Below are 20,494 nucleotides of genomic sequence, written 5' to 3'. Positions count from 1 at the left end.
ATTTAGCTCAGTGGTTTTTGCCACCTGCTGCGCAAGTGGAAGGACCCGAGTTCGATCCCCATTACCAAAAAAAAGATAAGTTTGCATGGGGCCAGGGATTTAGCTCAGTGGCACCGAGCCTGCCTCACCTCAAAAGCACAAGGTCCTGAGTTTGATCCCAGTACCAAAAAACAAACAAAAAGGTTAAGTTTGCATGCACAGATAATACAGTGTGAAGAGCTGGGGATCTAGCTCAGTAATTGAACCCTTGCCTAGCATATGTGAAGCCCTGGGTTTAACCCCCAGCACTGCCCCCCCCCCCAAAGAAGGCAGTGTTACTAGTTAGCAAGGAAGCTGGTCATGGTGCTTCACACCTGTAATTCCGACTACATGGGAGGCAAAGGCAGGAGGGTTGCAAGTTCAAGGCCAGCCTGGGCAACTTATTGAGACCCTGTTTCAAAATATAAGAAAAATAAATAACAGAGGCCGAGGATTTAGCTCAGTGGTGCCGCCTGCCTTAAAAGCACAAGGTCCCGAGTTTGATCCCCAATACCAAAACAAATAAAAATAAAAGGGGCCTGAGATCTGAATTAATTTAAATAAATAAATAAATAAATAAATAAATAACAAGGGTTGCAGATGAGGCTTGCTGTTCCTTAGGTACAACCCGCGAAACAGTTTAAAAGAGCATAGATTTAATTGAGGTTGTTTAATATATGTGAATGTTAAATTCATTTAAATATGCCTTTTGGTATTTGGTCTATTGTTTAAGAAACTAGATAAAATCTTTGATTTTCTGGGAGTCTTGCTCTTAAAGGGACAGTTTTGAAAGGACTACTTAATTAGAAGTCTTGGAGCAACCTGGGTTTATAGTAAGCAAAACATGTTTTATGTACCCGCAGTATTAGGACAGTCCAAAACATTTCCTAAAATACAGATTTCATTTCAGAGTCATAAAATTTAGAGCTACTGGGGGGATTATTTAGTACAGCTGTTATTTTTTGCTTATAGAAACAGATTAATATCTATGGTTCTTGAGATGTGAAGAAACATGTAAATTCTTACCCTTCAGGTAGCCTGTAGTTTAGTACCAGGGATCAAACTCAGGCCCTTGTGCTTTCGAGGCTGGTGGTGGCACCACTGATCTAAATCCCCGGCCCAGTAAAGACAGATTTAATGATAAAAGCTCTAAGCCACAAATGATCATAATACACTCTTTTTTTGTATTGGAAATTGAACTCAGGACCTTGCATTTGCCAGGCAGGTGCCACTGAGCTAAATCTCCAGTCCCTCATTGTACACTTTTGTGTTGGTTTGTTTGAGCTAAGAAATTTTTTATGAATTCACACTAGTTATACCGAATAGTGGGGTTTAATTTGGGATATCATAGTACACTTTTAATATGCACACTTTGTTTTTTTGGGTTTTTTTTGTATGGGAATCGAACTCAGGACCAAAGGCAGGTGGTAGCACCACTGAGCTAAATCCCCGGCCCTTAATATGCACCCTTAAGGTTGATTTTTTAAAATGACACTCATATATTGAGCAATACAGCCGGGGATTTAGCTCAGTGGTTCTGCCACCTGCTTCGCAAGCGCAAGGGCCCAAGTTTGATCTCTGGTACTAAAAAAAAAATTTTTTTAAAGTTACATTGAGCAATACATAATAAATCATGGGAGAGTAATAAAAAAGGCTGAGTTGTGAAAGAAGGAAGAGAAAGTGTTTGGTTAGGTGCATTAGTGGAGACATGGTGGCGAAAGAGGAACAGAGTCCCTCTAACAGGTGGCCAGGGACACCAGCACTGGAATTAGGCCACACTTTGCCTTGTAACAGATTACATCTCCATAAGTATGGAAAGCACTTAGGGACTCATAATGTCTCTATCCTTTCCCTGTAACTGGTTTGTTTTTTTTTTTTTTATGGTACTGGGGATCAAACTTGAGTCCTTGCATTTGTGCAGCAGGCAGCAAAACCACCGAGCTAAATCCCCTGGCCCTGTAACTGTTTTGTTTGTTTGTTTGTTTGGTACCAGGGATCAAACTCAGGACCTTGCGCTTTTGAGGCAGGCGGCAGAACCACTGAGCTAAATCCCCGGCCCTGTAACTGTTTCTTTAACCAAAGAAAAATTTTTTTTTTTTTTTGCTTAAGCATGTTTAGAAAGTAACCTTTTCATCCCAGATGAAGTGCTCTCATCTCACCTTTGTTTGGGTTCGTGCCACTGCCCATCTGCGCCCAATGTCTCGTCCTCTCCAACATGATTTTCCATTGCACCTTGTAGTGGAATCTGCATATCATCTTGCCCACCTGGAAGTGTCTGGATGCTTACACGAATAAATTTTATAAAAAAAAAAAAAAGAAGAAGAACGTAACCTTTTCAACTGGGCGTGGTGGCACATGCCTATAATTCCAGCACTTTGGGAGGCTAAGGCGGGAGGATCAAAAGTTCCAGCCCAGCCTGAGCAATTTAGTGATTTAGCAAGAACCTCTTTGAAAATTAAAAATAAAAAAGGGGCTAGTGATAAAGCTCAGTGTGAAGACCCTGGGTTCCGTCCTTAGTACCACAAAGGAAAGAAATCTTTTCTACTTTGCTTCAAATTAAAAGAGTTTCAAACTGACTGTCACCTTAGTCCAAGATTCACACCAACCACAACTTCCCTAGAGACTTACTTGCATTTTTTCAAAAAACAGTAACATGTTCACTTCAGATTAGAATATTGATATTATGGTTTTGTTTTTATCTCATCTGTTTTTTGTTTTGTTTGATGAGCGGTTTGGTTTGGTTTGGTGGGGGCGCAGTGCTTGGGATGAAACCCAGGCAGGCCTTGTGCATGCCAGGCAGAGTGCTCTACCACAGAGTTACATCCCCAGTCCTGCTAATGTTTTGATTTTTGCATAACTTTTATCAAATTAGGTGCTCTTCTAGAAGTCATTATTATAATTCATTTTAGAAGGCTTATATGTTTTTCGGAAATACCAGATGTCTCAAATCCTTGCAATAAACCCTTAGCTTTAGCCAGGCATGTATTTGTAATCCCAGCTACTTGGGAGCCTGAGGCAGGGAGATTGCTTGAGCTTGGGAATTCAAGGCCAGCCTGAGTAACATAGTGACTCTGCAGTCAGAGAAAAAAGAAAAAAAATACACACACACGTATGTACATATGGATGGATGGATGGATGTATCTGCAAAATCCTTTAGCTTTCTGGAACCCCTGGGTCTCTGATTAGCCAGTTTTTCAGATAGTTAAAAATGTTACCTGAGGTACTTTAACATTAAACGTTTTCAATGGGAATCTTTCCAAATAACTTTCTTTACTTTTCTGCTGTTTTAAATTATACTTAATGTAACATTCTTGATGATTCAGGATCCTAGTGATTATTATGATTATGATATGCTGTTTAAAATCTAAATTAGAGGATGGCAAATGGTCCATGAAAGCCCAAATCCCACCTGCTACCTATTTTTGTAAGTAAACTTACTGCAGCACACACCCATTAGTTTATGTGTTGTCTGTCAGCTTTTGAGTCACAAATGCTGAGTTGAATATTTGTCACAGAGACTTTTATGGTCCACAAAGTCCAGAATAGTTACTTGGTATATATGTGCAAAATTTGTAGGCAGTATTTGCTACCCTCTGACCTAGATCATGGGATGTTTGAGCTAGCTACAGGGAATGTGGTCCAGTCTCCATCTGTTACTTCTGAGTAAAGCAGACAGGACAATCTCTTGACTTTCAGGGTCACATTTTACTGAGGTGGGTATGGGTGACTGGCTTCTCCCACCCAGAGGACAGAGAATGGAACTGTTTTATCTTCTGCTTCTGCCACAGACTCTTGTTCTCCATGACAGTATCCTGTGGTCATGGCTCACGTCACTGTGGAATTCTTTTCCCCTTTCCCAATTAGTCTAACATTTATTCATGTGTTTGTGGCTTGGCTGCAGTTTGCATCTGAGGTTTTTCTGATCTGTATTGATTTATTACTGAATGTTCAGTACTTCGTAGCTATCAGGGAGGTTGAGGTGCTTTGATGTTCTTCTATGGATGTTTCAGTGTCTAGAGTCACTTAGGAAAACCAGATTTTTTTTGTTTTTGTTTTTTGAGAAAGGGTCTCTCTATGTAGTTTAGGCTGGCCCTGAATTCACTATATAGGCCAGGCTGGCCTCAAACTCACAGCGATCCTCCTGCCTCAGCCTCCTGAGTCCTGGGGTAACAGGTGTGCACAATCACACCCAGCTGGGAAGACCAGATTTGACCATAGCCCTTTCATCAGAATGCCTTTTTATCTCATGTGAGGAATGAATTTTGTTTCTGAATAGTTTTTAATATTTTAGGCTGTTGCAAAAATGGTTCAACAGTGCTGTACTTATGTTGAGGAAATCACAGACCTCCCAGTCAAACTTCGGTTAATTGATACCCTACGAATGGTTACAGAAGGAAAGGTGAGTTTCTCTTGGCATAACTCACAGTGGTAAGTTCTTTTGTATCTACATTCAGAAACAGTTGTGTATTTAGACATTTTATGCAAGTGTAACACATATATATATTTTTTATAAGAAGAAATGGACAAAACTGTCCTCAGCTTAATTCAGCCATTACCTTTGTACATCACTTTCTAGTATCTTCCTATATGTCAATGAATACAGTGAGGCCCTCATCTCAAAAAAAAGAAAAAATGACAATTTAGGAACATATGGTATATTTAGGAAACTGTGTAAGTAATTTGATATTATTGAAACTTAAGGTTTAGGGCCAGGGATTTAGCTCAGTGGTTCCACTATCTGCCTTGCAAGAGCAGGGTCCCGAGTTCGATCACTGGTCCCAAAAAAAAAAAAAGGAAAGAAAGAAAATTAAGGTTTTTTGAGGTGTGGGGAATGGATTCCTGCAGAGCATGAAAATTCATTCCCTAGACACACGTGCTGCAGTGGGCCATCACTGCCGTAGACTCTTTTTTTTGGTACTGGGGATCGAACTCAGGACTTTGCACTTGCAAGGCAGGCGGTGGAACCACTGAGCTAAAACCCCGGCCGACTCTTTAGGTTATAGTTATAGTCCTAATGTTTATTTGTTGGAAATGATAAATCTACTAACATTACTTATAGCTACAAAACACTAGCAACTTTAGTACCTTAGCAAGATCAGATATTGTTAAAGCAGTCCTAATTTTAAGGGTGAATTGGTCTGGGGTGTAGTTCTGGTAGGGGATGTGCTTAGCAAGCATAAAGCCCTGAGTTTAAGTCCAGACTCCCTTCCCCTAAAATGAAGCAGATCTAGGGCAGTGGTTGAAGTGTAGGTATTGAACTGCATGTCCTCTTTGTGTGTTATTTTTCAGATCTTTTTAAGCCACTTTCCATTTTCTGTGCCACTTAACCACGCATATAGCCTGTGATCATGTTATTTGTCAAACATAATAATTTCATATTTAGGGTCTTAAAGCTGAAGAATGTAGATAATATTTTATAGAGATTTTCTTTAAAATGATGGCTCTATTTGTGAAACAAAACATCTCATAACTGTATGTGGAAGATAAAGTGCATAATATCAGTAAGACACATAAACTCTTATACCTAGCTTCAATAGTTCAGTTTTTTAAAATTTACACACATTTTGGCAGGAATTTTGATAATGCGTATTTCTCTTATTTGTAGATTTATGTTGAAATTGAGCGTGCTCGATTGACTAAAACATTAGCAACCATAAAAGAGCAAAATGGTGATGTCAAAGAAGCAGCCTCCATTTTACAAGAGTTACAGGTAAGGTGCCGTTGGCATTTGTAAAACTTTGTGTTGGGTCAACAGTATTTTTTGGTGGAAGTAATTAATTTTGGCACCTCATTGCTTTGTGCTGAACCACCAAGAGAAAGAGTGCAACAGGGTGTGAGGTCATTTAGGCCACTAGAAATTGTGTCCTCACAGACCAGTTAAGTTTAGCTACTAAAAAGTTTTGAAAAAAGAGTTAAGATCAAGGGCCAGGGATTTAGCTCTATAGTTCCACCACCTGCCTTGCAAGCACAAAGTCCCAAGTTTGATCCCCAGTATCCAAAAAAAACCACAACCAAACCAAAAGAATTAAAATCAATAGAGCTGTCTTAAGTTGGTGCCATTATTTGAACATTTGAGTTCTGTTTACTTACACAGTGTTAAATCACTGGCTTCATTCTTCCTGAGTATTTTGATTGCTGGTAAATTTCCAGACCAAATTCGTTTAGCAATGAAAAATCTCCAGAGCCAGGGTGTAGTTCAGTGCTAGAGTTCTACCGTAGCATGCACAGAGCTCTGTGTTGGATTCCTGGCATTGCAAAAAAGAAAAGAAATCTAGCTGCCAATGACAAAGTGTGAGTCTATTTGGATACTAGTTCAGTATTAAAAAGATATGATGCTAGTTCAACCCCTGGTACCAAAAAAAAAAAAAAAAAAAGATATGATGCTATTAGAGACTAACTAGATACATGGTAATATAAGGAAGTTTTTAGATAAGATGTTTTTTAATTTATGTTTTAGAGATATCTACTGAAATATTTATTTGTAATATGTTGGGTAAGATTTGCTTCAGAGTAATTGACTTTGGAAAGTGAATGAAGATGTATAAATGCAACATTGGTTGCATTTTGTCTGTTTGTAATTTTCCTAAATAAAAATTAGAGAGAAGCTGGGCATGGTGGCACACACCTGTAATCCCAGCACTCAAGAGGCTGAGGCAGGAGGGTCGCTGCAAGTTTGAGGCCAGCCTGGGCTACATAGTGAGTTTGAGGCCAGCCTGAACTACAGAGAGACTCTGCCTCAACCAAACAAAACAGAGAGGTACAGTGGTGCATGCTTGTAATCCTAGGTACTCAGGAGACTGAGGCAGGAGGGTTGCAAGTTTGAGGCCAGCCTGAGCAAGAGACTGCCTGAAAATAAAAACAAAAATGGGCTGAGGATATATAGTAGCTCAGAGTTGAGCTTTTATCTAGCATGAACAAGGCGCTAGGTTTAATCCTCAGTGTTGAGGGGGGAAAAAATTACAGAGAAACTGGTGTCTAGCCTTCATTCTACTTTGTAAATAGATCATCCTGGATTTTATTAAATTCATTTATAATATATGTATACCTAACATTGGAATTGTTTTTTGCCTGCCATTGTGGTATACACCTATAATCCCAACACTTAGGAGATTGAGGCAGGACGATCACCATGAGTTCAAGGCCAGTCTGGAACTACATCAAGACCCTCTCTCAAAAAAAAAACCGAAGAAGAACTTTTTCATGTGGTTAATGTAATATATTCTCTACATTGTATTTGTGTACATCTGCTGTGGCTCTGCATTCTGTATTAGGTGTTATCCGAATTAAGAAAAGATCAGTGCTTTTTTATGTCATGGTTTCAGCTGTTATATAAATTGAGAGCCCATGAAGTTTTTTCACATTAGTCATTAGGAAAAAAAGCCATATGAGGTGTAATTACATACCTATTAGATGGGCTAAAATTAAAAACCAGTACAACTGCTAGCAGCGATGCAAAGCAGCTAGGACTCTTATTTTTTTTTTTTTTTTTTTTGGTACAAGGACTCTAATATGCTATTGATGAGAACAAAAATGGTGCAGCCACTCTGGAAAGCAGGTTGGCAGTTTCTTTTAAAGTTAAATGTACCCTTAACATGACCCAGCAGTCCCAGCCCTGATAATTTACCTATGAGAAATGTAAACTTAAACACATACAAAGCCTTATCACTAACCTTGAGAGTCGCTTTATTGTGATAACCCAAGGATGGAATCAGCCCAGATGTTCTGTAGGTCATTGGATAATCCCTGTTATGTCTTTATAATGGACTACTACTAAACAATAAAAAGAATGAGCTCATGCACATGACTTAATGATCTTACAATTCAGAACAATATGTGGAGTAAATAATGACATTCTCCAGTGGCAGGCATAGGGGTACACACCTGCAGTCCCTGCCCTTGGGAGGCTGAGGCAGGAGAATCACTGCGAGTTTGAGACCAAACAGGGTCCATAGTGAGTTCAAGGCCAGGCAGAACTACATAATAAGACCCTGTCTTAAAAATAACAAAGAAACAAAAAAGACATTCTCCAATGACCACATACTACATTTGACTTTTTTTTTTTTTTTGGTACGGGGATTGAATTCAGGACCTTGCACTTGCGAGGCAGGCATGGTACCACTGAGCTAAATCCCTGGCCTTACATTTGACATTCTTTTTGGGTGGGGGGCGCTGGGGATTGAACATTTGACATTCTTGAAAAGACAAATCTGCTGATGGAGAACAGATGATGGTTGTCAGAGCTCACAAATAGACGAAGCATGGACTATGAGAGGGTAGCACAAGGGAGTTTTGGGGGTGATAGAATGCTCTGTCTTCATTGTGATGGCGGTTACACAAACCAACCAATGCATTAAAGCTCACAGACATGTACACCAAAAGAGGGAGAAGTCCATTTTACTGTTACAGTAAGTGTTTAAATTGTAATTTCCTGAAAGTAATTAGCTTTTTATATAATCATCAACCCTCTATATGTGCATGGTAGTTCTTATTTGACAAGGTGGATTTTTAAATATCTATCTCAGTTTTGTAACAAGTCATAAATATTATTAAGCATTCTAAACTTACTTGAGGAATTAACTCTGCTAGGTGGAAACCTATGGATCAATGGAAAAAAAAGAGCGAGTGGAGTTTATTTTGGAGCAAATGCGGCTCTGCCTTGCTGTGAAGGATTACATTCGGACACAGATCATCAGCAAGAAAATTAATACGAAGTTTTTCCAGGAAGAAAACACAGAGGTGAGCATAGATCTGACTACTTGTTTACTTTGAAAGTGTTTGAATAAAGCCCATATACCCCAATTTATTTTGTTACTTTTTGTTTTTCAGAAATTAAAGTTGAAATACTATAATTTAATGATTCAGCTGGATCAGCATGAGGGATCCTATCTGTCTATTTGTAAGCACTACAGGGCAATATATGATACTCCCTGTATACAGGCAGAAAATGAAAAGTGGCAACAGGTAAAATGATATTCTTAGAATTCACGACATTGTTAGGAAGAAGTTATGTCTTTTTACTTTCACATCATTGTAACTATAGAAATTCTGGGCACGTGTACGATGCTGCTTTCTATTCGTTGTGTTGATGCTTAGTATACCCTTACTGTGTCCCATTAATTGGGGTAAGCATTTAAATCATGTATCACTTGAAGAACTGAAGGCTTAATGTTTAACATAGGTACAGTGGTTCAAGCTCAGTGTTACTTTGGAAAACTTTTTTTTTAACCAAACCTCTTTTATTCCTCAGAGTTTTTTTTGTTTAGTTTTTGTTTTTTTGGTACCAGGGATTGAACTCAGGACCTTGCGCTTATGAGGCAGGGGGCAGCACCACTGAGCTAAATCCCCGGCCCAACCAAACCTCTTTTAAAGAGCTCATATATGTATTTGTATTTATGCTGCTAACTTGCTATAAGAACTTCTCCTTTATGCACTTGTCAAAATGAATGTTTAAAAGGGGACTGGGGATTTAGCTTGCTGCCGCTGCCTGCCTCTCAAGCACAAGGTCCTGAGTTTGATGCCCGGTACCAAAAAAAAAAAAAAGAATGTTTTAAAAAGTCAGTGGAAGTTATACTTCAAATATTTATTGAATTAGTCTTATGAAAATTAAGTATTACCAAAAAATACATGGAAAGACACCCTTGTAAGATTTTCCTCCTAAATCTTTTTGAGCACAAAATTAAAAATCAATAGGCTTGGGCCGGGGATTTAGCTCAGTGTTTGCGCTGCCTGCCTGCCAATCGCAAGGTCCCGAGTTCAATCCCCGGTACCAAAAAAAAAAAAAGAGCAATAGGCTGGGAGTGGTAGCACTTGCCTGTAATCCCAGCACTCAGGAGGCTGAGGCAGGACGTTCACTGTGAATTCAAAGGTAGCCTAGACCACATAGTTTTTTTTTGGTACTGGGGATCGAACTTGGGACCTTGCACTTTCGAGGCAGGTGCTGAAACCACTGAGCTAAATCCCCGGCCCATAGACCACATAGTTTAAGGCCACCCTGAACCACACAAGAAGACCCTGGCTTCAAAAAATTTTTAGAATTTAATATATATAATCATTCCACAATGTTTTAGTTCTTGTCAAAGTTCCCATTACGTTTCTAATATTGCATATAACCTATTGTGTTGTACAACTTTTTCAGGCTCTGAAAAGTGTTGTTCTTTATGTTATCCTGGCTCCTTTTGACAATGAACAGTCAGATTTGGTTCACCGAATAAGTGGTGACAAGAAGTTAGAAGAAATTCCCAAATACAAGTAAGCAGTTTTGTAATTAGCATACTATTCTCAACAGAAACAGTATTTTTTAAAAATTTAATTCTTATTAGTCCATGTTTGTAGTACATAATGATTACATTCATTGTGAGGAGCTGGTACACGTACATAATATGTCTTAATTCTTTTTACTTCCCCTTGCCCTCCCCTCTTCCTCCTCCCTCCATCTCTTGGTCCCCTTCCCTTTTGCAAAAGATTATCTCCTCAAGAAACACCATTTTGAAAGAAAATTGCTTGCCCTAAGTATACACTTCTTCATTGATTACTGGTAGATTATGATAGACAACAAAACTAAAGATAATAAAGTGGTGAAATGTTTTTCAGTACTGCACTAGAAATTAATGTAATGGGATAACATTTTATTCTAAACTAATCAAGTTTAATTGCTTTTGGTTAATCATTTTATAAAGTTTTATCATAGTGTGGGGGTGGTTTTTCAGAAATATATACTTCTAAAAATCTGTTGTATATAAAACATGTTATATCGTAAACATGATGGACTTAATTTTTAAGAGATATTTTATTTGTTCATAAATATGTTTACAATTATTTCAGAGCTTGACAAATACAGTACAGAAGAGAGCAGAACGTTAACTATGGGAATGCTCTATTCAGTATTACTGTGGGAAAGGAGTATTTGGTAGAATAAGTAACAGTCAAATTTTTGTTCTAAATAAAAATGTATAAGAACAGTCTGATTTTATTTTTTAAATTTTCTGTTATACATGCTGAGAATCTCTTTATCTGAAATACTTGGGATCAGAAATGTTTGCAGTTTCGGATTTTTTTCCCCAGGTTTTTAAATATATCATATATATAATTGATAACTGAAGATGGAAGCCTAGTCTGAACACAGAATTCATTTGTTTTTTATATACCTCATGTACATAGCCTGAAGATAAATTTATGTAGTATTTTTAAAATAATTTTGTTTATAAAACAAAGTTCATATACAATGAGCCATCGAAAAGCATCACCATCATTCCTAACTGAATTTCTTTACTCCCAATAAGCAGTTATTTTCTGAAACTTATTCTCACATAAGTTCAGCTTTTTAATCTTAGGACAGACTGCCTTCAAACACAAATCAGGTGTAGAAATTTCCACTTGTGGCATTATATCAGGGCTCAAAAAGTTTCAGATTTTGAGCATTTTGCATTTTTGAACTAAGGATGCTAAACCTGTTTTAGATGATGCTTAATTTTTACAGGGTCGGAATATTAAGTTTTATACAATTCACAGGGATCTTTTAAAGCTTTTCACCACAATGGAGTTGATGCGTTGGTCCACACTTGTTGAGGACTATGGGATGGAATTAAGGAAAGGTTCCCTCGAGAATCCTGCAACTGATGTTTTTGCCTCTACAGAAGAAGGTGAAAAAAGGTGGAAAGATTTGAAGAACAGAGTCGTTGAACATGTAAGGATCTGCCATGGTAGAAATAGGATTTTTCATTTTAATCTTTAGTGAATTTACTTTTCTGAATCATCTTCAAATTAAACTGTGATAATTTTGAGCATAAACTGGGTTTTTTGGCAGTACTGGGGATTGAACTCAGGGCCTCACACTAAGCTACTTTCCCACCCCACCTACCCCCTTTTTTAAAATTTAGAGACAGGCTCTTGCCTGAGCTGAGCTTCAGCTTCCCATCTTCCCACCTCAGCCTCCTAAGCAGCTGAAATTACAAGCATGTGCTACTGTAAACTTTTATTTTTTTAATTTGATAATCAGTTGTTTCTTTTGATGTTATGTTTTTAATTCTTTTTCTTTTTTTTTTTTTGTTACCAGGGATCAAACTTGGGCCCTTGTGCTTGCACAGCAGGCGGTGAAACCACTGAGCTAAATCCCCGGCCCTATGTTTTTAATTCTTAAAAGATTTTTTCTTCTATGCCCTACACTGGGGAATGTACATTTGTTGTTCAAATGTTCACTCTTTATTTCCCAAAGCATATCAGAATTTATCCAACCCATGTTAGCTTTTTTTCCCCCAGTTGTGGCTTTTATTTTTTTTATTAAAATTTTTTTTAAACAAATAATTTACTTTGGATTTTTGGCTTCTTAGAAAAAATAACTATTTGAGCGTGTTTCATTTTGGGAGGACCTCTCAAGAATACAAAATTTTATAGCCCAGAAGGAAGGCCATGCCCTTCAGAATGTGCCTGTAATCCCAGCTACTCGGGAAGCTGAGGCAGTTCAAGCCCAGCCTAGGCAGTATAATAAGACCCTTGGGCCGGGGATTTAGCTCAGTCGTTCTGCTGCCTTCCTCGCAAGCACAAGGTCCCGAGTTGGATCCCCGGTACAAAAAAAAAAAAGATTAAAAGTATAGTAAGACCCTGTCTCCAAAAATCAATAAAACAAAAAACCTCTAGAGAGTATTTTCTAAGAATGAGGGGAAGGGGTGTTTCACTGATGCTCACTTGCTGCCTTAGAAGTGGCTTACATATGTTAAACCTGCACTTTGATCTTCTTAGCATCACTGTAAACTGAGTTATGTCAACATTGATTCATTCATGTAACAAATATTTCTTGTGAGCATTCTGTTGTACCAGATATGATAAAAAGTGCTGGGACACATGGGAGAACAAGTCATGTCCTCCACCTTCAAGAAGATTAAAAATCATGGGGAAAGATGTTTATAAATAAAAAAAAATACTAAGATATTATGGTACAAGAGTGTAGAGAGTCCACTTGATTGGCTTTATGTGGAAGAAGGGTCAGCCTGGAGATGAAGGGATTGAAGAAGGAGGTGAGACTTGCAGGGAGAGGGCACAGGCTCCAGGCAGACAGGGACAGCAGTCACTGAGGCAGATGGCATAGTCAGAGGTACAAACCTTCAGGGAATTTGGGAAACTCCAGGAAAAGCTGGAGGTCTGGAACTATCATAAACAAATTTTGTACACCCCAGTTATGAAAACTTTTAACTAAGTGCATAATGTCCAGGCTTGTATTTTACAAAGTTTTTCTCTGAGTGTGAACTGTGAATTTAGAGACATGTAAGACTGAAATGAGGTGAGCTGTTCAGTGAGGGGCTATGTGCATTTGAATTAAAGCAGCAGTCAAGAGGTTGAAGTGGGTACATGAAATGGAATTAAGGAAGGAAATCAGTAGACTGGTCATGCATGATTCACTGTAAAGGATAAAGAGAGCAGGGCATGGTGGCGCACAGCTGTAATCCCAGCACTCAGGAGGCTGAGGCAAGAGGATCGGCTGTAAGTTCAAGGCCAGTGTGGGCTACATAGTGAGTTCAAAGCCAGCCTGAACAACATAGTGAGACGTTATCTCAATCAAAACAAAAACAAAGGTGAAGGAAAAGGGGGAGCATAGAATGGATCTCAGGCTTTCTAGGAGGTTGGCATATTGTCAGTCCTGATAAGAGTTTTCTTCAAAGTTGACTTCATTTCTGTCCCCACACCTCCTCATTTTTTCTTGTAGGTATTGGTGTTTTGTTAAGAACACTAATATGGGGCCGGGGATTTAGCTCAGTGAAGCCATGCCTACCTCATAGGCGCGTAAGGTCCTGAGTTCAATCTCCGGTACCTTAAAAACAAAAAACAAAAAGAACACTAATGTAATAGTACGGGGAAGTCTCTATTTCTATTCACCATTTCCACTGGAAATTAGGAAATTTACTTTCAGGTTACCTTTAATGAGAAGGATCTAAGGGATAAGGATATTGAGATTTTCTTTTTATTTTATGTATGTATATTTGTATTTTGAGTTTTAACCTTTAAAACATTTGTGTCAGCTTGGTGTCATAGCACGCACCTGTGATCTCAGCATTTGAGAGGCCAAGGTAGGAGGGCTCCAAGTTCAAGACCAGGCTACCTACATAGCGAGTTTGAGATCACCCCTCACTACATAGTGAGATCTTGCTCAAACCTATAAATAAATAGGCAGAAACTTTAGGTTCTTGCACTTAGAAGAAGTATTTTAGTAGTTGCCATATTTTATAACCACAACTTAGTTAAAACAAGCTTATTATTTGACTCTGTAAAGAATAATTCAGCTGGGGATTTAGCTCAGTGGTTTCACCGCCTGCTGCGCAAGCACAAGGACCCAAGTTTGATCCCTGGTACCAAAAAAAAAAAGTAATTCAGAAATAACTAAAGTATCTCAGTGTTTAGGCTTGTTTTTGAAACTTAGAACCAGCTTCATTCTAGAGGTGGACCGATTCTTACATTGTAGCGAACTTTGGATATGAAAATGAGTGGACTTTCAACCTTACGTGTCCCCCTGCCCTCTGTCCTGTCCCCAGAATATTAGAATAATGGCCAAGTACTACACTCGGATTACAATGAAAAGGATGGCACAACTTCTGGATCTGTCTGTTGATGTAAGTAATGAGCAACATTGTTTGGGTTATTTGTAACCATTCTTTTGAATATCAGTCAACTTGTAAAAATTGAGTGGAAGAAACAGTTTTGTTTATGATGTAAGTTTAGGTGATAGAAAGTTTTCCAAACTAACTTGAGTGCCAAAACATAGCCTAGATAATAAGTTCACAGTTGCATTAGGATTATTTACATTAGTTAGAATCTTCACTTAGGGACTTGGTGTAGCTCAGTGCTCTGGATTCAATCTTCAACTACCCCCCACCCCAGCCCTTTACTTAAATACCAGTTTTACATTGATTGATTGATTGATTGATTGATTGATTTTGGTACCAGGGATCGAACTCTGGACCTTGCGCTTTCGAGGCAGGCACCAGAACCACTGAGCTAAATCCCCGGCCCATACATTGATTAATTTAAAGTTCAAAATGTATATATACTGCTTTGCAAGTGGAAGGTCCTGAGTTCAATCCCCGGTACCAAAAAAAAAAAATGTATATATAATCAGTGTGTTTTAGTTTCCACAAAAATAAACTGCGGAAATAAAATACATGAAGCAGACTCAGCTGCAGTTCACCTGCAAAGGACTTGTTGGGGAGCTTCGCATTCAGGCTTGCATTTCATGTTGACCACACATGCATTCTGCAGAGATGCAGGAGTTAACTGTGTGTGGTCATGGCCTAAAGGACCATTTCTTTGACCAAAAGGAGTCGACACACTTTAGCTGAAAAAGCAAAACCATGGAATATCAAGAGTTAAAAGGCTTGAGCCTTGATTGGGTAGTTAGTTCTCATTGCAGATGACAGCACCTGATTCCTTAGAAGTAAAGTGCAACATCCATGGCTACGTCGTTGCCAGGTGGCACAGTGTATATTCTAACCCAGCACCTGTAGAAACAGGTAAACTGTAGCACAGTGCCTTTTACCGGGAACCTAGCCAGGGGAGGAGAGCAGCTTGCTGATGGTGCCTGATGTGTCTCCAGCACTGGCAGACAGAATCCTGGAGGGAGGAGATTGAGTCTCAGCCCTGACCCTGAGGAGACTGCAGTTCTGTTCACTGCTTAGACTGTCATACAACAAGTACACTAGTTATGATGCATACGTTGTCATTATAGTCAGCAGCTGCTATTAATAATGAATTTTAGCCCTTCATGTTTTGAAGAGTTTAAAAAATGTTTTTGTTTTTTTTTTTTTGGTACCAAGGATCAAACTCGGGTCCTTGCGCTTGCGCAGCTGGCGGCGAAACCACTGAGCTAAATCCCCGGCCCATAAAAAATCTTAAGATTTGTTTATCCTCTGTAATGATTCTGTCTTAATCCAGTTTGTCTCTCTCTCTTGCAGGAGTCAGAGGCTTTTTTGTCGAATTTAGTAGTTAACAAGACCATCTTTGCTAAAGTTGACAGGTTGGCAGGAATTATCAACTTCCAGAGACCCAAGGATCCAAATAATTTATTAAATGACTGGTCTCAGAAACTGAACTCATTGATGTCTCTGGTTAACAAAACCACACACCTCATAGCCAAAGAGGAGATGATACATAATCTACAATAAGGGTCTTAATGCTTTTAGAAAAGAGAGAAAATAGGAAGTCATTAAAAAAAAGACTGTTATCATGGTGTACATGTTGTTTTTTGTTTGTTTTTATTTTTTTTCTTCTCTGCTCTTGTTTAAGGTTTTAAAATAGTGAATGTGTTTAAGGCTCCCTTTGACCTTTCAGTTCCCAAGTTTCATTATTGACTCTGTGTTTGCAGTTGGTGCAAAAATTGATGTTTCTACTGTCTCAGTACACACAAAAAATTCTGTCATAACTTATCCAAGTGTGTTTTTCTATCATTTGAAAGCTTTTTACTTGTTTTCATCAACTAACAACCATATAATAAAAGCAGTATATGTGGATTTCCTTTTTATAGTTACCTCTGCTTCTAACTTTTTGTGGGGTAGTGATTTGACGAGTGGTTTTTTTGCTTTTGTTTTCTTTGTTGCAGTACGGAGGATTGAATTTAGGAAGCACTGCACTACATATCCAGCCCTTTTTTAAAATTTTATTTTATTTTTATTTTTGGTACCAGGGATCTCTCTCTTTTTTTTTTTTTTTTTTGGTACCGGGGATCGAACTCATGACCTTGTACTTGTGAGGCAGGGACAGTGCCATTGAGATAAATCCCCGGCCCCCTTTTTTATTTTTTGAGACAGCATCTCAGTTGCCTAGGCTGGCCTCAATTTTTGTGGGGGTTTTTTGGTACCAGGGATGGAACTCAGTACCTTCCGCTTGTGAGGCAGTCGGCAGAACTACTGAGCTAAATCCCCAGCCCAGCTTCAGTTTTTTGATCCTCTTGCATCATCCTCCCAAGTATCTGGGCTTACAGGTGTGTACCAGTGTACCCCACCACATGGTTCTTAAATTGTCATGAAACTATCAGTGACTTAGTAGAATGAAAAAGCAGCATTGAACAAGAACTTTTGGAATAGAATTGTGATCTGTACTTTTGGTATTGTGGCAGAAGGTCTCTAGATGGAATGTATATGGAATGACCTGGTAGACTATAGATATTTTTGGTGGAGTGGAGGTGTTGTTTTTTTGAGATAGGGTCTCACTGTATAGTTCAGGCTGGCCTTGAACAACTCACTACATATCCCAGGCTGGCCTCAAACTTGTGGTAGTCCTCCTGCCTCAGCTTCCTGAGTGCTGGGATTATAGGCTTGTGCCACCATGCTTGCTTAGACTTTTAATCAAACTATTTTCAGTCACAGTAGTTTGATTACTTTTATCCTCCTTCCCCTGACTTAACCAATTGTTTAACAAAATCAAGTGACATCATGTGCTAATACAGGCTGTTGAGTTTTAAATCCTCTCTATATGGGAGTAATGACTTTCTTTTTTTGGCTTTTCTCCCACCACCACTGTTTTTTCTTTTGTTTTGTTTGTTTCTTTGTTTTTTTGAGACAGGGTCTTACTATGTAGTCCAAGCTGGCTTTGAACTCACTATGTATCCCAGGCTTCCCTCAAACACATTGCGATCCTGCTGCCTCAGTCTCCCAAGTACTGGGATTACAGGTGTGTGCTACCACACCCGGCTCCACCAGGGATCAAACTTCAGGACCTTGTCGCTTGTGAGGCAGGCATGGTGCCACTGAGCTAAATTCCTGGCGCTTGTTTTTAAGTCATTTTTATAAGACTTCTTTGTAGCTTTTGTTTATAGGTCTAATTATGTCGTCAGTAGTCCAAATTCATTATTTCACTACAGCAACCTTAGGTCCATTATATGATGTTGGATAACCTAATATTTTTTAATGCTTAAAAAAAGAACAGATATCAGGCCACCCTCATTAAATGGAAGAGTCTTACTTTTTTTTTTTTAACAAATTTAAAAACAAAATAGTTTTATTAGTGTCAGAAACATCTGAGATCAGTTAGAAGCAAATTTTAGAAGTGTTTTGAATTTGGTTTATTTCATAGAAAACAATAATGAAGCAATGTTAAAAAAATTATTTAAAATTATATTTAAATGAAAGTGAGGTCTACTTTTTTTTTTTTGGTACCGGAGATCGAGCTCAGGACCTTGTGCTTGCGAAGCAGGCGCCGGAACCGCTGAGCTAAATCCCCAGCCCAGAGGTCTACTTTTTTAAGAAAATCCAATTGAAGAAAAAAACTAAGGATTCTATAAATAGCATTTTTCATAATTTCCCACTTACTAGGGACAATTGTGGAACTTCTGTAGTAGTTGTGAATAATGCCATATAGCACTAGAGTGATCTAGTTTTATTCTTTGCAAATTCAGTGCATTGGTTACATCAGATCATCTGCTGTCACTTATCTTTAAAAAACCCAACCAAATGGGCCAGGGATTTAACTCAGTGATTCCGCCGCCTGCCTCACAAGTGGAAGGACCCAAGTTCAATTTCCGGTACCAAAAAAAAAAAAGCCAAACAAAAATACAGCAAGTTCACTGTAACAATAACAATATGATCTTTCTTTTCTTTTGACTGAAAAGTATAGACAAAATCATTTTGTACTTCTTAATTGCAAGTAAAATTGGATCTAATTTGAATCTAGCTTCTCATTAACTTCATCTTTGCAGGGACTGCTATTTCTGGGCTTCCAAACCCGGGCTGCTGGGCCAGTGTGTTACTGAAGGGATCTTAGACGCTTCTCTGATTGTCATGAAATGTTCAGCTCTACATGTATTATGATTTGGTGCCTTTTATACTTGTGTCCTGGTGACCAAATCTCACTTGACTTGATAAGCTTCCTACCCATTTCTTGCTTTCCTCTCAAATATTAATCAAGCAAACTGATTATTTACCAATTTCTTAGTGCTACCAAAAAGAATCCATTAGCATAAGATAGTCAAGATTAGAGATATTCAGAACCTAAATTAATCCTGTTTTACATTTTGGACTTAAAGGCATTCATGAAAGAATAGAACTACTGTGTTTAACTATGAAGATTATATTTAATTCAATATTGTTTTCATTAGCTAACCAGCAGGTGAGGGGATAGGTCACTGTCTTTTTATGAATTATCTGTGTTTCCTTATAATTTATGTTTTTATTACAGAGTTCAATAGCTGTTGGTATAATTATCTTCAATTTCCATATGCTTATTATTAAATCATTGAAAAACTTACCCTTAAAACTCACATAGTTCCATTCTAAGTGTTAAATGTATAATAAAAGTACATATTTTAAATTGTTTTCAGCTTCTGAATATAGCAGCAATAAAAATACTGATTTGTGGGTATTTAAGAAAACCTAGAAAATAAACTCATACTTTAAAAGGTCACTTTTCAGTTCTCTTACTTTAAAACAAAAAGTATGGATAATTTTTGTTTTTATCTTCCTAAAGCCATCTGTCTCTAAACCTTTGGGTTTTGGTGGTTTGGTTTTCTTTACACTAGACTGGTGTTTTAGAACAGCTTTCAGTCCATGCAGAATTGAGTGGAAACTACCAGAGGTTTCCATGTACCCCTTACATCCATAGGTGTAGAGCCTCCCCCGTTACCAGCATCCCCTCCAGACCTATGCGTTAGCTATGACAGGCGAACTACGTTGAGACTTTAGGGTTGGCACGTGTGTGCATTTTCTGATTTCAGCCAAATGTACATGTATCCATTTTTAATTTTTTAGTAGTACATTTGTGTTTGTGGTACGTAAGATACATAATGAATACATTCATCATAGGGAGTTGAGTATGTGTATCCATTATTTTACCCTAACAGTATCTTCACTGCCTCCAGAATGCTCTCTGGAGAACACAAGAGATAACCTCAGAACCCTTTTGACTGTCTCTATACTCTTGTCTTCAGAAAGTCACGTAGTTGGAATCAGGTAATATGTGGGCTTTTCAGGGCTGGGGATTTAGCTTTGGTGCTGCCGTCTCTGCCTTGCAACTGCAAGGTCCCGAGTTTGATCCCCCGTACAAAAAGAAAAAAAAATTTTGTGGGCTTTTCAAATTGGCTGCTTTCAGTTAATATGCATTTACGTTTCTTCCTGGTCTTTACAGGACTTTCATTTTCCACTGTCAGAATGTACCACAATTTACCCATTTACCTACTGAAGGGCATCTTTGTTGTTTACAAATTTTGACGACTACAAATAAAGCTGTATGTAAAAATCATCTGTGTGGTTTTTTAATATAGATACAAATTATCAAATCCTGGATAAATATAAAAACAGTGGGAAAAGTACATGTTTGGTTCAAAAGCCTGCATACTTTTTTCCTGCCTAAATTCTCTGATGCAGGGCTTGGTGACTGAGGCCAGGCTGCACTGTGCCTGTGACCAGTAGTGGTTCTCTGACTTAGCGCACATCAGAACACCACGCAGCTACTAGGCTTCCCCACGCTCACACACACACACACACACACACACACACACACACAC

At 38.4% G+C, this 20,494-nt stretch overlaps 1 protein-coding gene across 2 annotated transcripts in view; it reads left to right on the top strand.

Moving 5' to 3' along the window:
• Psmd12 (proteasome 26S subunit, non-ATPase 12) overlaps positions 1 to 20,229 on the top strand; it is a 29,902-nt gene extending 9,673 nt beyond the window's left edge. For both annotated transcript variants that reach the window (XM_004870257.4, XM_021248593.2), the window contains exons 4-11: positions 4,310 to 4,417; positions 5,624 to 5,728; positions 8,605 to 8,754; positions 8,845 to 8,979; positions 10,154 to 10,266; positions 11,527 to 11,701; positions 14,538 to 14,615; positions 15,954 to 20,229. In XM_004870257.4, the coding sequence (XP_004870314.1) occupies positions 4,310 to 4,417; positions 5,624 to 5,728; positions 8,605 to 8,754; positions 8,845 to 8,979; positions 10,154 to 10,266; positions 11,527 to 11,701; positions 14,538 to 14,615; positions 15,954 to 16,163 (1,074 nt within the window). In that variant the 3' untranslated portion in view covers positions 16,164 to 20,229. The remainder of the gene's footprint in view (positions 1 to 4,309; positions 4,418 to 5,623; positions 5,729 to 8,604; positions 8,755 to 8,844; positions 8,980 to 10,153; positions 10,267 to 11,526; positions 11,702 to 14,537; positions 14,616 to 15,953) is intronic.
• Positions 20,230 to 20,494: the final 265 nt, after the last annotated feature.

Source organism: Heterocephalus glaber, unplaced genomic scaffold, assembly GCF_053883595.1.
Source record: "Heterocephalus glaber isolate CG9 unplaced genomic scaffold, H.glaber_assembly_v1.0 deba00000937, whole genome shotgun sequence".
NCBI lineage: Eukaryota > Metazoa > Chordata > Mammalia > Rodentia > Bathyergidae > Heterocephalus > Heterocephalus glaber.
The sequence above is the reverse complement of the archived record's forward strand: the minus strand, read 5'-3'. Positions and strand labels throughout refer to the sequence as shown.